Raw genomic sequence first — 17922 nt, forward strand, 5'->3', positions numbered from 1 at the left:
TTAAATAAGCAGGGTGACAATGTACAGCCTTGATGTTCTCCTTTTCCTATTTGGAACCAGTCTGTTGTTCCATGTCCAGTTCTAACTGTTGCTTCCTGACCTGCATATAGGTTTCTCAAGAGGCAGGTCAGGTAGTCTGGTATTCCCATCTCTTCCAGAATTTTCCACAGTTTATTGTGATCCACACAGTCAAAGGCTTTGGCATAGTCAATAGGGCAGAAATCGATGTTTTTCTGGAACTCTCTTGCTTTTTCCATGATCCAGCAGATGTTGGCAATTTGATCTCTGGTTCCTCTGCCTTTTCTAAAACTAGCCTGAAATATGGTTATATACTCATTATTATATAATTAGCCTCTGCTTCTGTTTAACAAGCAGTAGATAGATTTATTTAGTAATAATAAATAATTTTGATTGGTCACACTATGATGTCTTGTGGAACTCAGTAATTTAGAGTAGGCTAGCATATTACACTGCTATGAAGTCACTTACATATGGAAGTATATATAAGGAAATTACATTTTATCATTTGCTTATTTGTGCTATTTCCAGGCTATTAATACTTGATATATGGAGCAAAGAAAACAGTATGTGTGCTGAAGCACACACATATATAGACTCAGAACAGTTAATATATGAAGTGACTAGTTCAATCCCTGGCCTATAGTATGCCTCAATAAGTGTTTGCCATAATATTTTAAATTCTCGATAATATTCTCTCCCAGAAGATTCTTTAGAGTTCCTTGCCTCACAAACACTTGAGTTTAGAATACTGGACTCTCCCTTCTCTTCTCTGTCTTTAGCATACATTTGGCCAAATCTTACTCATACATAGAGCTTTCCTGGTGGCTCAGTGGTAAAGAATCCACCTGCCAATGCAAGATACACTGGTTTGATCCCTAAATCAGGAAGATCACCTGGAGAAGAAAATGCAAACCACCCCAGGATTCTTGTCTGGAAAATCCCATGAGCAGAGGAGGCTGGTGGGTTACAGTCCATGGTGTCCCAAAGAGTTGGACACCACTTAGTGACTAAACAACAATAGCAATGTATTTATACACAACTGGCCACAGATTGTTGTGAACATCTACCACATTCCTATTGTTCAAGCCAGTTTTTGAAAATCCTGAATAGCAAATCTCGTTGGCGGCAAACACCAATGACAGGAAATATGTAACAACTAACGCCTTTCCTGTGTCCTGCTCCTTGATGTCAATCAGAGATGCATTAGACTTCATATCTAAATTCCCAAGAACCTAGAAATCTTTGTGTACCTACAAAGAAACTCGAGGGTGTGAGAAAAGGGCATGTAGAAGGGGATGACAGAAGATGAGCTGATTGCATGGCATTATCAACTCAATCAACATGAGTTTGAGTAAACCCCAGCCGACGTTGAAGGATGGGAAAACCTGGAGTGCTGCAGTCCATGGGGTCACAAAGAGTGGACACGACTGACCGACTGAACAACAACAAGACTTCCCACAGATTTCTCTAAGAGGACAGAATTACTCTAATATCTTTGGGGTTGTGTCTCTTTTAAGGTTTAAAGGACTGGAAAAACCTCACCTGAAAGTTGAGCCTAGCGAAATGGGAACACGGTTTACTTCAATCTCTCTACCCCATTACTGGAAGCGACCCCCTGCTGCAGCTCTGGTATCACAGCTGTTACCATTTTTGCCGGGGGTTCTGGGCTGATTTCCTCGCTTTTGCTCTTCTCAGGCCTTTCCCCAGACTTCCGTTCAAACTTCCCGGCCAGGGCAGAACCCACCAATCACAAACGTTCTTCCTCAGACCACGCCCCCTCATGGCCCCCTCCAGGAACCCGAGTCGTATTTCGCTCACACCCCTCCTTCCCTTACGCACGCAGCGCGCGGACGTCGGCCTCTGACGCAGTCGTTGCCCCTGGGCCGGCTCCCGCCCAGGCCGCGCTCGCCGACCGTTGGCGCCAGCCTGAAGTTCCTCCCTCAGGCCCACCCCCCACCCTCCGAACCGCTACGGCGGCGGCGACCCATGTGGGGGTTCAGGCTCCTGCGGTCGCCGCCGCTGCTTCTTCTGCTGCCGCAGCTCGGAATCGGAATCGCCGCGTCCAGCTCTCACGCCGGAACCATGAACCTGGGCAGCAGCAGCAGCGGCGGCGCGCCCTGCTCCCCCTCGGCCGAGCGGCGCCGGCAGCAGTGCGTGCAGCTGTCCACGGTGCCGGGAGCCGACCCTCAGCGCTGCAACGAGTTGCTCCTGCTGGCGGCGGCGACGGCCGGGGAGGGACCAGGACGGCGGGACCTCTCTGGGGACCCGGCGAAGGAGGAGGTGCAACCGCCGCCCCAGCATCACGTTCTCTATTTCCCCGGGGATGTGCAGGTAACCCGCGGCTTGCCTGGGCACCTGTTCCTTCCTTTTGTGCATATGCGAATTCTCTAGATTCTTCCCTCGTAGCTGGTGCCCGGTTCCTTGCCTCTCCTGAACAGACCCACACATATGCTTCCCGGTCTGGCTCCACGCAATCCAAAACCGCCTCCTCCACGCCCCGACCCCCTCCTCAAAGAGCCCTAGAGGGGTAGGTGTCCTTGGAGGGCCGCGACCTCGGAAGAGCCAGCTAGCTGTCAGTCCAGGTTTCGAGGTAGTGGTATTCAAGACATAGATATGAGACAGTGTATATTTATTCTATTACTTGGTTTCTCAGAGGGTGTTGGGGGAGCAGGAGACAGAAATGGCTTTTAAATTAGTATGTAGTGTTCAAAAAACGCTGGCAGTTATTAAAAAGCAAACAGAAAAACTAGTACTATGGTGTGACACTCTTAGTAACACTAAGGGAGAGTGGGTGGCAGAAAAGGGACAGTAATTGCTAAGCATGTCAATACTTTGATGCTCACCTGAATTATGTGCTTTTGTTTTTGTGTGTGATTCTGTTTTTATTATTAATTTTGCGGCTGCAGGTAAATATTCATGGATATGTTGTGTCTTAGTCTAGATCTTTATCTAGAACTGCTTTGTCTTGAGTGGGTAGCCATTATATGTGACTGACTATATGCACTTCAAGATTTCTAATTTGAACAACTAAGTAGGAAGAGCTTCCATTTAGTTAGAGAGACAAGATGATGAAGACTACAGGAAGAGCAAGTTTAGTGGCAAAGATCCAGAGATTTTAGGTTTGCGGTATCTATTAAATGTTGAAAAGGAAATGCATATGTGTAACTAGCAAGTCTAAAGTTGCAGGAATAAGTGTTGAAGGTTGTCAGAATATCGGTAGTATGTAAAGCCAAGAGACCAAGAGAGAGATCACAAAAGGAGTAAAAGTAGTCAGGAAAAGTCTAAGAACTGAGTGCTACCTACTCCCCAGTCATTAAGTTTATCAGAAAGATAAGAAAGGAGTGTAACTCATTGGGTATTCACATATTTAATCTTCATTGATATTATACATCATTATTCCCATTTTGTAGTTGAGCTGGCTGCAACACAGATTTAACAACTGGCCAGATATTTCATAGCTAAAATGTGCAGAATCAGGGATTAAACCTAGGCCACCTGGCCTCAGAACTTTTGATGCATTATTCTTTATTTCTTCTCTAAGAGAGCTGTGTTTTTGGAGGACTTCATACTCTGCATAACAACAGTATATCACTGTCCAAAAAGCTAATGGAATCTCAGGCTATGTAAAGAAATGGATGAGGTCAAAATGAAAGGAGGTATTAGTCTAACTATATTTAGCACTTTATAGACTTCATCTGAAGATATGTGCTGTATTCCGATTGGCACTCTTTAAAAACATTTAGTGGGTATGCAGTGAAGGTTAGTTACCATTGTTCTCATCATCATTATTATTATAGATGCACGCTGCAGCTGGCCCACAAAACTCTGGAAGTCACTGTCAGCAATGCCATGCTGATTTCCCAAACTGAGTAAAAGGTCATCAACTGAGTAAATTAAGTTCCTTCTCTTAAACTGAAATACTCGTGGTTTTTTTTTTTTTTCATAGTTTTGATCAGCAGCCAACTAGACCAGTCAATTATTTGGAGGGCAAGAGGAAAAACTATATATACCTTCATCATCATCTGACTCCAGGAATAGTTTGTTGGCATATTGTTTTAAAGCATTGATTTCAAAAACAATAAACTAATTGTTTCACGGTTTAAGAAACACATCTAGCCTTATTTTAGCTTTACCTGTGTATACTAGCACTACCCAAGAGAACTTTCTGTGATAGTGGGAATGTCCCTTGGAAATACTCTGTATTTGCACCATGACAGCATACAAAAACCTTCAGGGCTACTGGGGACTTGAAATGCAGCTAGTGCAATTCAAACACTGGACTTTTTAATTCTAATTTTAATTAAATAGCCACATATAATTATCCTTTTGTCCACTCAATACATCAGCATATAAAGTGTCTTTACCTTCTAAATGTATATCTTAAGTCAAATCATACCACACCTCTGCTGAAAACTCTCCACAGCTTCCCATGGCACTTAGAGTAAAAGCCAGAGTCCTCTTAATGGCCTGCAAGGTACTTCACTATATTTACCTTTCCCACCCTGTAGCTTCTGTTTTTTTAGGCGCCTCACTTAGATCTGAGTTCCTTGACCAGAGCTCCAACCTGTGGGACCCCTGCAGTGGAAACGCTAAGTCCTAACCACTGAACTGCCAGGGGATTCCCATCCCGTTGCTTTTTTGACTGTCTCCCCAGAATGCTCAGCCACACTGACCTTATTGCTCATGTTAGGCACACTTGACCCCAAATGCTTTGTCCATACTGCCTGGAACACTCTTTCTGCAGATGTCTGTAAGGATTCATTACTTCCCCTTTCAGTTGCTCAAAAGCTGCTTCCCAATGAGGCCTTTTCTGACCATCCTATTTAATAATCATACATGTGCCCAGGATCTCTGTCAACTTTCTCTTCCGTTTTTATCCATTTCATTTACTATATTAGTTATTCATCTTGTTTTTCGTCTGTCTTCCTCTAGTATGATGAAAGCTTCATATATGTTTTCTTCACTGTTATATCTGTGATGCTTAGAGAGTGTCATGAAGTAGGTGTTCAGTAGATAGCTTCCTGAATGAATAAATGTATATAAGTTCCTTTGAGCAATGCCTTAAGTGCTACAACCAAGTAGTCTCAGATTTCCTTATCTGTGCACTTGATTCTTTTAAGTCTAATGTTTATCCTTATGAAATTTACCCTGTTCATACAGCTCATCTTTTTAGTGTATGGATCCTTTCAGAACTCTTATTTCCGTTTATATCATATATAGATTAAGTAAGCATCCTTTCTATGTCTTTATTTTTAATTTGGATAAATATTGAACAGAAGAGAGCCAAATAGAACTTTGTAGGATACCTTTAGAAGGTTTGCCTTATCTTAACACAAGATTCATAATTTGGTGTTAATTGGATCTGGTTGACAGTGTAATTTTAAATCCTAATTACTATTACCTTTTTGATGTTCTTCTTGCAGTCATCTTTTATTGTATATCCTTTTTTATGCCATACTTGTCCTTTTATCATTTGAATTACAGGAAAGTTGAGGCCATAGTAATTAATCAAGGTACTTCTTGATGTGTTTCTTATCACTAATGATTTTGGAGGGGGATCAGAATTTTTCTAAGTAGGTATTTTCCAATTTTCTTGGGTTTCTTGCTTTTTAAATCCTCAGGATATAGAATTGTACTTATCTCTTTTTTTAAGTTTACAATTTGATGAATTTTGACAAGTACAATTATGTAACCATCAAAACAAACATGTAACCCAACATCTCCATTACTCCTAAAGAGACCCCTGCGCCCTACTTCAATCAGTTTTCTCAGCCACAGGCAATCACTGATCTGGTTTCTTTCACTATAGTTTTGCCTTTCTAGATTTTCATTACTAGGAATCATGTAGTATGTAGTCTTGTCTTTCTGGCTTCTTTCACTTAGTCTAATGCTTCTGAAATTCATTCTCTGTTGTCTCTATCAGGAGATTATTTCTTTTTAATGCCAAGTAGTTTTCTGTGTATGGGCATATGATACAGCTACCCATTCAGTAGTTCATAAACATTTGGGTCATTTCCAATTTTAGCTTTTCAAAACTTTTGCTTTCCTAAACAGTAGGATATATAGATGAGCATGTCCTAAGTGTGTGTCCTGGTGGGTAGGAAAAGACTCACTTCTCCTGTGTGACTCTCATTTACTTCTTACAGTGTTACCACACTCAGAACATTTCTAACAACAGACCCCCCACTCCAAACAATTCTCTACAACACCAGTTAGGTATCCTAGAATTCAGTTCAGTTCTGGAGTTATCCAGTCTCCACTGTCTACCTGCAGTTAATGTCAGATTCCACATCTTAAGGCCTCAGTCCCACAGGTCTGTTCCCCTCCCCACTTCATATGCCAGTCACAAGTCCCAGGTTGTCACCTGAACTCATGACTGACCAGCTACAGATTGGGGTTTAAACAGTCCCCTCCTTGGGTTCAGTTAGTTGCTAGAATGGCTCACAGAACTTTGGAAAACAGTTTACACACTGTTTTCTGGAAGGATAGGATAAAGGATACAGGTGAACATTCAGGTGGAAGAGATGCATAGGGAAAGGTGTGTGAGAAGAGGTGCAGAGCTTCCATGCTCTCCGAGTGCACCGCTCTCCTGGCACCTTCATGTGTCACCAGCCTGGAAGCTTCCCGAACCTGTACTTTGGAGATTTTTATGGAGTCTTCACTGCATATGTATGACCAGTCATTAACTTTATTTCCAGCCCTTCTTGGGAGAATGGGAAGTGGAGTTGAAAGTTTCAAACTTCTAATCATGTCTTGGTCTTTCTGGTGACCATCTTCTATCACCCATGAAGTTTCAAGGGTTTTAGGAGCTCTGTGCCAGGAACCATGGGCAGACACACATACACGTGCATTCTGCTATTTCTCATGTGATTGATGAGAAACCCTGGGGTTTCATGTGCTTGTCAAGCAGCCTTCTCAAGCTGGTTCCTGTTAATGGTCCTTCTAGCTTGCTTGAACATGGGATGTCCACTTCATGCTCAGTGAAGATTACCCCTTGACCCATTATTTTATGCAAATACAGCTTGTAGCTTATATAGCTTTCCTCACCCTGGTATAAGAGTAGTCCACCTAGATTAAGTCTTTATCATGGTGATACATGTCAAGTTTTCCTGAAAATCCTTGGTACCAGTACTTCAGTAGCACTATCGGGTGGGCCTTTACATTTTTGCAGGTCAGCCAGCATCATTCTTTGGAGTAAGCACCCTGTAGTCTCTCCAGGAGATTCTCTGGCCACCTGCCTCACTAGGGATGAAGAGAATCAAGCTGCCTAACATTTAACCCCTACAAGGAGAGTAAGTGCATTCTATTCCCAACTGGGATGAAAGCTCTCTCAGAAGAATCTTCCTGCATTCTTCCACCTCTTCTGTAGATTGACCTTGGGTAGTAGCCTGGGTTGCAGAACTGGTTTTGACAACCTGTTAGCAAGTCCTGAGGGGCTGTCTGGTCTGTCTTTTTAGAGATGCTTATCCATTGTTCTGGGCTTCTTAGATACAAGAGTAACAATTTTATTTTTACATTTTAGTACACAGAGTTACTAAGTATGAGCATTTTCCTCCTCTGATCATGCAATGTGGGGCTACTCAAAGAAAACACGGAGTTTTAGGTTTACCATCTCCTGTGTGGTAGAGACTAAACAAAGTCATAGAATCTTGTTCATTTTAGCTCATTTACTAAATAACTATATGTAATCAAAACAGCTGTGTGGTTGGTAGGGCCTCATTTTCCTTAACTGTAAAAAGAATTTAGGTATTTGTGCTTTCTTTTGTATTTGACATTTATATCTATTTAGGAATCCACAGAATCCAGTTTTGGCTCTGTTCTTCCCAACTAATATTTGGGTATCTTTATGAAGACTTGACTAACAACTAATATTCCTCCTACTTCAGACATAATAGGAATTCCACTTCATAATTCTGGAATTTCTAACTAATGCTGCAAAACTGAACTCAGATATTTATGAAGCTTTCCCTAATTTCCCAGAGCATGGTTAGTCTCCCTTCCTCTATGTCCTCTCACAGATATCCCTTGTTTTACAGCAATAACTATATTACCTTGTAATTGTCTATGTGTCTCTCCCACTGGATTTTGTTCTTGAGGGACTATGCCTTACTCATCTTTGCATTCCCAGAACTGTGCTTAGTGCCCCCCAAATGTCTGTTAATGAATATATGAAGAAATGGAGATCAAAGTTTAATAGGCACAGTTTTTAGTTTGTGTTGGAAACATGTTCCTTCCCTTTCTGATGATACCCATGTGTGTGCATGCATGCCCACCTACGCTCCTCCCCTAGGGATATTTCATGTCCATCCCTCTTTTCTTTACATTGGTGCCTGAATTGCAAATTGTTTAATTCTTTGGAAGATAGGGTTCTGTATAGAAAAAGAGTGTAGATTTCTTATAGGTAGGGACAAGGGAAAGGGCCCAAACTTGCTTTCTCACTGAAATAAAATAAGAAGTATTTATCCAAAAAACAGGATTTAGATGAGCCCTTTCAGATCTAAGCTCCTATGATAATTTTATATCTCACAAATCTGGATGTGCAGAAGGCAGTAGCAGAATCCACAAAAAATGATAGCCTTCTGGAAATAGATATTTTTTTAACATATATAACAAGCTTAATATTAATGAGATACAAACTGTTAAGAAGAATTTGAGCATCCTGTTGGGAAAGTTATTAAAGAATATGAACAGAATTAACAAAAAATGAAAATTGCCAGCAAGCATAGAAAAATATTCAACCTAATTAGGAATGAAAATATGCAAATTAAATCAAAAGACAGACACCATTTTATCTTAGTAGCAGAGATTTTTTTTTTTTAATTACTGCTAATAGCCAGCGTAGGTAAGGCTATGAGAAAATAAGCTCTTGTATACTTCTAGGGGAGTAGAAATTGGTATTAATCTTCTTGACAGGAAGTCTAAAAATTATACAAATCTATACTTATTGATGAGGAATTGTGCCTGTAACATTTTAAAGTGAAAACTATATGTATAATCTTGTTGAGGGAAGAAATAAACTCATATACATTCTTGTATATGTATATGTATACTAAAGAACACTGGAATTCTAGACACCAAAATTGTAATAGTGATTGTTTCTAATGATGGTTTTATGGATCAGTGGTTTTTCTGTCTTCCTTATACTTTTATATATAGACTAAATTTTTGTAGTATTACTTTTATTAGTCTTAATTTTTTAACGGAAAAATGTGCATATTGCTAAAAATTCAGTTTATTCAAGATTATACATTGAAAAGTAAGTCTCCTTTTCATCCCTTTGAATGACTGAAGGCAGTTTCTGATTTTCCATTCCTATGGCTAACCATTGTTGGGGAATTCCCTGGTGGTCCAGTGGTTAGGACTGTATGCTTTCACAGCCAGGGGCCTTTGTTCTATATCTGGTCATGGAACTAAGATCCCACAAGACTTCCCAGGTGGCGCTAGTGGTAAGAACCTGCCTGCCAATGCAGGAGATATAAGAGACATGGATTTGATCCCTCGGTTGGAAAGATCCCCTGGAGAAGGAAATGGCAGTCTACTCCAGTAATTCTTGGCTGGAGAATCCCATGGACAGAGGAGCCTTGCAGACTACGGTCCATGGGGTCACAAAGAGCCGTACATGACTGAAGTGGAGGGCTGACCATTGTTACTGATTTGTATGCCCTTCCAGAGACATATAAATGTCGGTGCTGATGCAAACTTTTTTTCTTTAAACTCAAATGATAGCTGATCAATACAGGGGTTTTTTAGCCTTTATGTTACAACACATATGAATATTCATAGAGCTGCCTCATTCTTCTGGAGCAGGAGTAAATGTCCTTATACAGATTTATTTATGCATATATGCAAGTATAGCCCTGAGATAAATTCCTATAAGTAGACTAGGTCAAAAGAAAAGTACAATTAAAAATGTTTGGTGTATAATTGATTGTTATAAATAAGGAAAAGTTAGAGTTCTCTTTCTCTTTCTTACACCCCATATCCAGTCCATTAGCAAATGCTGTTGCTGACTTTAAAAAATGCACAATATGAGTTGAGTTAAGTTTTATTAGGGGCAAAATGAGGACTACAGCCCAGGAAACAGCATTTCAGATAGCTCCAAAGGGAAGGTCAGTATATATGTGGTTTTGGTGAAACATGCAATCAATCACATATTTTCTGCAGGTTTCTGCTAGTCACTAGGATCAGTCATCACCATGAAGGATTTTAGTGCTTTTGTAGATATGGGGAGATGCAAGAATTAGGCTCATAAAATCAGCTCCTAAAAATACCTATCTGAAGACCCATTCTGCCAGTTTTTCCCAAAGCACAGAGTGTCTCATTTCTGCTTTCCACCCTGAACTTTTTCCAGGGAGTGTTAAAGTCAGCAGCTGCAGTGGCACCTGAGTCAGTTCTTATAGAGGTAGATGGCAAGTGCCAGTTTGTAGTTGACACTGTTGATTCTGCCTTCGATATATGTTCAGAATCTGACTGGTTCTTGCCACCTTTTACTTCTAATAACACTCTGGTTCAAGCCACATTCTCTGGGGTTATACTTCAGTAGCCACCCATTGCTCTCCCTGCCTCAAACTGTTGCCCCTTCGCACATAGGAGTCAGAGTATTCCTTGCAAGGCAGATTATATCAGCCATTTACCTCACACCCTCTCAGACCAAAGACCTCAGGGTATCTTACAAGGCATGATTAGCATCTCCCCTCTTCCCCAACAGGGGCTTTCCTGAGAGCTTAGTTGGTAAAGAATCCACCTGCAATGCAGGAGACTACAGTTCGATTCCTGGGTTGGGAAGATCTGCTGGAGAAGGGATAGGCTACCCACCCCCATATTCTGGGGCTTCCCTTGTGGCTCATCTGGTAAAGAATCTGCCTGCAATACAGGAGACCTGGGTTCAATCCCTGGGTTGGGAAGATACCCTGGAGAAGGGCAAGGCTACCCACTCCAGTATTCTGGCCTGGAGAATCCCATGGTCCATATAGTCCATTGGGTCACAAAGAGTCAGACACGACTGAGCGACTTTCTCTTCTTCCCCAGCAATCTCTGTGACTCTCGTGATCACTTTTGCACCTTCACTTCACTGGCGGAACACTGGTTTCACTGCTCTATCTTGGTTATGTCAACCATGGTTCCACTTCAGGTCATTAGGTCCTTTTGCAGTTCCTTTTGCCTGAAATAATCATGACTCACTCCCTCAGCTCCTACAGGTCCTTCTCAACTGTTGGCCTTAGTGGAGACTACCCTGTATTTTAAATAATAATCTTTTACCCTCTCCAACTATGCAGTCCTTTTCCTGTACTTTCGTTACATTCCATTGCACTTACCTCTGTAAAACACCTTGTGCTGTCTAGCTAGTAACTACTTGCAGCTGTTGTCCATTTAAAATTTAGTCTAATCAAAGAAATATATTTTAAATTGCATTTAACTTTAAATTTAAATCTAGAAACTATTAGTTCAGTTCCCAGAAAACTTTTTTAAGTGTATTTGAGCAACTTGGGTATGTGAATCTACATTTGCAGCTGTAAATCTTATGAAATCTAAATTCAGATCAAGTATTTCTGATGAAAATTTAGCACCCAAATTGAGATGTGTTATAAGTGTAAAATATACACTAGATTTCAGAAACTTAGAAAAAGAAATGTAATAATTTCAGTATTTTTAATGTTGGTTACATGTGGAAATAATGTTACACGTGGATGTATGGGGCTCGATAAAATATATTATTTAAAAGTAATTTGGGATTTTCCTAGTGGTCCAGAGGTTAAGACTGCACACTTCCACTGCAGGGAGTATGGATTTAATCCCTGGCTGGAAACTAAGATCCCGAGTGCCGGAGGGCACAGCGCCCCCCAAAAAGAAAAATATTTATCTGTTAACTTTTTACTTTTTAATGTAGCTACTAGAAAATTTTATGTGTGGCTCACTGTATTTCCGTTGGAGGGTGCTGCTCTGCTGATTTACAGAGTTGTTTATTAAGTATCTCTGTATTAGAATGTGTACTGTCTGTGGGCAGGGGTTTTATCTGTTCTGATCCATGACTGTCCAGGAGATTTCCAGTACATTTTATAGAATAAATGAATTTGAATGAATTTCCCTGTTTTTAAGGATATTATGAATAAAAAAGAAAACCAAATTTACATGCATGTCCTAGAATGTAAGCAAAAAGTTATTAATATATCAAGAGTTTAGTTCAGTCGCTCAGTCGTGTCCGACTCTCTGCGACCCCATGAATCGCAGCATGCCAGGCCTCCCTGTCCATCACCAACTCCCGGAGTTCACTCAAACTCACGTCCATTGAGTCGGTGATGCGATCTAGCCATCTCATCGTCTGCCGTCCCCTTCTCCTCTTGCCCCCAATCCCTCCCAGCATCAGAGTCTTTTCCAGTGAGTCAACTCTTCACATGAGGTGGCCAAAGTACTGGAGTTTCAGCTTTAGCATCATTGCTTCCAAAGAACACCCAGGACTGATCTCCTTTAGGATGGACTGGTTGGATCTTCTTGCAGTCCAAGGGACTCTCAAGAGTCTTCTCCAACACCACAGTTCAAAAGCATCAATTCTTTGGACATTTGTTGGCAAAGTAACATCTCTGCTTTTGAATAGGCTATCTAGGTTGGTCATAACTTTTCTTCCAAGGAGTAAGCATCTTTTAATTTCATGGCTGCAGTCACCATCTGCAGTGATTTTGGAGCCCAAAAAAATAAAGTCTGACACTGTTTCCACTGTTCCCCATTTATTTCCCATGAAGTGATGGAACCAGATGCCATGATCTTCATTTTCTGAATGTTGAGCTTTAAGCTAACCTTTTCACTCTCTTTCATCAAGAGGCTTTTTAGCTCCTCTTCACCTTCTGCCATAAGGGTGGTGTTATCTGCATATCTGAGATTATTGATATTTCTCCCAGCAATCTTGATTCCAGCTTGTGCTTCTTCCAGTCCAGCGTTTCTCATGATGTACTCTGCATAGAAATTAAATTAGCAGGGAGACAGTATACAGCCCTGACGTACTCCTTTTCCTATTTGGAACCAGTCTGTTGTTCCATGTCCAGTTCTAACTGTTGCTTCCTGACCTGCATACAGGTTTCTCAAGAGGCAGGTCAGGTGGTCTGGTATTCCCATCTCTTTCAGAATTTTCCACAGTTTATTGTGATCCACAGAGTCAAAGGCTTTGGCCTAGTCAACAAAGCAGAAATAGATGTTTTTCTGGAACTCTCTTGCTTTTTCGATGATCCAGCAGATGTTGGCAATTTGATCTCTGGTTCCTCTGCCTTTTCTAAAACCACCTTGAACATCTGGAAGTTCACGGTTTCCGTAAATAGGATGCAAATTTAAAAAGGCAAAAGATATGAACAGGCACAGTAGAAATCCAGATAACTAATATATGAACAAAATTTCAACTTTATTTAATTTTTAAATTAAATTTTAAAATAAATTTAAAATAAATTTAATTAATTTTTAATAAATTCAAATTAGAATAAGTTATCCTATGCCAATGAAATTTAACAAATATGAAAAAAAAACTATACATATTTCTCTGGAAGACAGTATTGTAGTCTATATAATCAGTCTTAAGCTATGAATATTCTTGAACCTAGTTTTTCCACATCTAGGAATTTATTTTTAAGGATGTAATCACAGTAATGTTCACTGTAGCTCTGTAATACTAAAATCTTACAACCAGAAAGTAATAAATAGATTTATAGTTTTCGAGTACATTAACCATAGGTCATTATAACGTACCAACTTTCTCCACAATAAAAATGGGAAACTAATTTTGTGGAAATAATTTTATATAAATGTGTATTTAATGCTTGTTTTATCTTTTTTACCTTTCAGAATTACCATGAAATTATGACTCGTCATCCTGAGAATTATCAGTGGGAAAACTGGAGTCTAGAAAATGTTGCCACCATCTTAGCCCACCGGTTCCCCAGCAGTTATATTTGGGTGATAAAGTGTTCCCGAATGCATTTGCACAAATTCAGCTGCTATGACAATTTTGTGAAAAGCAATATGTTTGGTGCTCCAGAACACAGTACTGACTTTGGAGCTTTTAAGCACCTTTACATGTTATTAGTTAATGCTTTTAACTTAAGTCAGAAGAGTTTGCTATCGAAGAATGTGAAAGATTTGAATAAGGACTCCAAAGCATCTAACTGTCGATCCACTTCTCATACTACCAATGGTTGCCAGGGAGAAAAAGAGAGGACCTGTGAAAAATTTGATGAGTCTGCTATGAGTTTTTATCCACCATCATTAAATGGTGCTTCTTTTACTTTGATTGGATTCAGTAAAGGTTGTGTTGTTTTGAATCAGTTGCTTTTTGAGTTGAAAGAAGCCAAGAAAGACAAGAACATCGATGCTTTTATCAAAAACATAAAAACAATGTACTGGTTGGATGGTGGTCATTCTGGAGGAAGCAACACTTGGATTACTTATCCAGAAGTCTTGAAAGAATTTGCACAAACAGGGATAATTGTTCACACCCATGTTACACCTTACCAAGTACATGATCCAATGAGATCTTGGATTGGAAAGGAGCACAAGAAATTTGTTCAGATACTTGGAGATTTTGGCATGCAGGTGACTAGCCAAATTCATTTTGCAAACGATGCTCCTTCCATAGAGAATCACTTCAGGGTTCATGAAGTATTTTAGACTATAACATTATTAATGTAGAAGAGCAGAAGCACTTTCAGAAAGTGTTAGGAATTCAGATAATGAGGATATAAATTCATAGAGGCAGTGTCAGGTTTTTTTTTCCTGGGCATGGGGGAAGGAAGCACACATTCCTAAAATATGGGTGTAATGTGCAATAATGTTCCTTGTTTGTGAATGTGGATAGTTTTTAATTGGGACTGGGTTGGAATTATTTCATTTCAGATTTAAAAGGTGGTTTGGGGGAATCCTACAAGGAGATATTAAGACCCTTAAAAATGAAAAGTTTCAATACAGTACTTATAAAAGGCAGTTAAGATTGTTATTGTTGGAAGTAGTTCTATTTTCTGAGTAATGTTTGAAACTAATTTTGGTGATACTTTAACAGTAAATAGCTATTTTGGACTCAAAACTTTTGAGTGGAAATACTATCTCTTCAAACAAAGTGAAGGCACACTGATGTTTTCCATCATTTTGCAATAACTATACCCTGCCTCCTATGTTTATAATCTCAAGAAGTTATTCTTCAGTGTGCCATCAAGTGTTTTTTTTCTTAAGAGTCAAAATGTATTTGTTTCCGCATATCCAAGAATGTGCAATAGTACAGAGTTGGTTTTAAAAATATTACACTTAAGCACTGTGGCTTAATTTTTAATTGACAACTTTTGGATAAGACATTTTGGAGTTTCTTATATTTTGGCAAGAAAACAGTTCTTATAGAAAACTGTTTCAGATTGAACATAATTGTGTATATTGGGTAAAAATACAGTACAGATTTTAAATCATTTCATCCTATCAGTCTTTTGAAAGAGATCAACTTAGGTGAAATATAATCCTCTACTTGGTACAGCTCTATTAAAAAGGAGACATATTTTATAGATTGAAGTCACTGTTTCTCCTGCAGCATGATTTTGTCTGCCAAAAGAAAGCAGTTCTCCTTGGCCAAAATGCAAAATTATATTGCTATAAGAAAAGTTAAAAGGGAAAGTTTGAAGATACAAATGATTTTGTTTTGGCTCAAAAACTGAATTTGCTTAACACTGCTACATAAATTGGGTGAGGTTTCCTTCTGCCCATTTTTCTTGACCTAGATAAATACATTTTGAGAAACCAAGATCTAATAAATGTCAACGAACACTGAAACATAGCTGTGTGATTACAATAAAAGGTTAATGGTCTTTTAAAAATTATTAATAATTAGCTTTTATGGGTCGTGAAATAATTAAGCAGGGAAGTAACATGCTGCTTTTAGATTTAAAAAACAGAAGCTTAATATCATAATAACCCAGAGGGTCTCAATATATAAAACAGTACTTAAAATGTTAATTTCTTGGTTTCTTCCCAGAGTTATATTTTAATGACTTTTGTAAGTACATTCCAAATATTTAGAGACTTATAAGAAAGGACTTTTACTTACTTAACAGATACTTAAAAGTAATATCTCCTAATTCTATGAATTGCAGAATAGTATCTTTCAATGGTTTTCTAAACAGATAAAGTACAATAGTTTTATGTTGCTTTGGTTTCTTTTAAATACCTGCTGTTTGAGACCAAAAATTCCCAGCAAGGAAACAAGTCAGTCTGATTCTAGCACTTTATTTATTACCTTGTCTTAAAACACCATTATTGATTGGATAGCTCCTTTCAATATATTTTAATAATCCTTGGTTAAATTTATGTGTATCTAATGTAAATAGCTAAGTTACAAAGTATTTTAATGCAGGAGGAAGGAAAGGCATGTCTTTTTACAGAAATAACTAAAATGGAAAAGTATGACTTTTAGCAGGAGGATTCATTTAAAAATCTGAGGTATTTAAAGATCTGGTCCTTGTAGCTATCCCATCTTAACTATAATTGTTATATGTTGAATGGATATTAAGAATTATTCTCTGGGACACCTGGAATTGCCATTGCATCAAAATGAGAAGTGAAAAGTAGAATTATTTTCTTGAATGAAAATATATTTAAGTTGATCCATACTCAAATATTTTAATACTTAAAAATTTGTTCTTTTTCCACATTTGTTTAAAACTGTTACAAATGTTAGTGTTTCCTTTTGGATTGTGCTTTTGTGTTTGTGTCATGAGTCAATTGAGAAAAGTAGTCAAATAATGTTAAAGTTGTTACCGCCACAGCATGAATGTACAATTGTATTAAATTTAATCCACAGAAGTCTATTTGGATGTGTGCTGTATGTTAACTAGATTTGTTTAAAACTTTAGATTGTTATTTAGAAAGAAGCTGTTTCTGTCCACTTTGCCAGTTTGGATTTGTTAATGTTTTCATTAATGTCCCTAACTTCTCATACAAGCAACTTTGAAACCTTTCCTATATATCTTTCCTTTAAATTACTCTTCAAAAATTAGCATTATTTCCTTCTGTTGGATTTCCCAGAGAACAAAATCTCTCAAAAATAAGTACTTCCTTTCCTGAGCTAATCACCCCAGGTATCTGTATTTCTTTAGCTGTCATTGAAGGACCTGGTTAAAATATGGTGTGATCTGTTCTTCATTTCATTCGTGCAATATCTAAGCCCCATCAAGGGTAAAGAAGGTTTAGGCACAGGATACAGTGTAGACAAAACAGTCCCAGCATGTGAGTATGGAAATCTATATTAAGATTATTATACAAACAAAAGATACTGTTCTTAAAAGAGCTATTATTCTGTTACACTTCATTTAAAGGCTTTTAAGAGAAACCTGCTTTAGAGGATAAGACCTCTGTGAATCCAGGTTACTCTTTATAAAAGCATGGAGGCCAAGGATCGCTTAGCGGTAGAGACAGCCAGAGTCACTTAGGATGGCCATTTTAGTATTCCATTTAATGGAACTTGAAAAAATAGAATGTAACTTCAGTGTATTTAAGACACCAAAATAACCATGGCCTGTGTCAAAAAAGACTTAGATAACCCTGGCAGAGACATGTATGAGTGCCCATCTGTGTTAGTTCCTCCTGCCTCTCTTTTTCAGTACAGGGGGCAGGGGTCAGAACAGCACAGTTCCAACTCCATCTAGACGTGCATCCCTGCTTCCTGCGTTTTGGGGGGTGGTCAGCTTGTAGACAGATTCAACCTTGATGTCTGTTGATGAATTTAGATGGGTGAGGAAAGCCTCATTACTAAGGTTCTTTTCAAATGTTCACATAGCTGCGGTTCATAAGGAAGGAGAGATAGAAAAAGCCGTGTTGACCTATAGTTTCCCTTGTTCGGATATTTCATCAGTGATATGTTTGAAGTTACTGAATAATTAAATTCAA

General features: G+C 38.9%; 2 protein-coding genes across 15 annotated transcripts in view; one reads left to right on the plus strand and one right to left on the minus strand.

The window, feature by feature from the left end:
- FTCDNL1 (formiminotransferase cyclodeaminase N-terminal like) overlaps nt 1–1725 on the minus strand; it is a 95881-nt gene extending 94156 nt beyond the window's left edge. For 10 of the 14 annotated variants that reach the window (XM_060410179.1, XM_060410174.1, XM_060410173.1 and 7 more), the window contains exon 1: nt 1564–1725. The gene's annotated coding sequence lies outside the window, so the exon portion shown is untranslated. The remainder of the gene's footprint in view (nt 1–1563) is intronic. The other 4 variants (XM_060410178.1, XM_060410172.1, XM_060410165.1 and 1 more) reach the window with 1 other exon arrangement.
- Nucleotides 1726–1879: 154 nt separating this feature from the next.
- C2H2orf69 (chromosome 2 C2orf69 homolog) lies at nt 1880–16844 on the plus strand. Its single transcript, XM_015093478.4, has 2 exons — nt 1880–2352; nt 13846–16844. Exons 1-2 carry the CDS (start codon nt 2008–2010, stop codon nt 14665–14667), a joined length of 1167 nt encoding a protein of 388 aa, XP_014948964.3. The 5' UTR covers nt 1880–2007; the 3' UTR covers nt 14668–16844.
- Nucleotides 16845–17922: the final 1078 nt, after the last annotated feature.

This window comes from Ovis aries, chromosome 2, assembly GCF_016772045.2.
Source record: "Ovis aries strain OAR_USU_Benz2616 breed Rambouillet chromosome 2, ARS-UI_Ramb_v3.0, whole genome shotgun sequence".
NCBI lineage: Eukaryota > Metazoa > Chordata > Mammalia > Artiodactyla > Bovidae > Ovis > Ovis aries.

Excerpts from the sequence above, each read along its gene's own strand:
- C2H2orf69 (XM_015093478.4), top strand. The coding sequence starts at position 2,008 with ATGTGGGGGTTCAGGCTCCTGCGGTCGCCGCCGCTGCTTCTTCTGCTG. Across the intron at positions 2,353-13,845 it reads ATTTCCCCGGGGATGTGCAG|AATTACCATGAAATTATGAC; the intron begins GTAACCCGCGGC and ends TTTACCTTTCAG.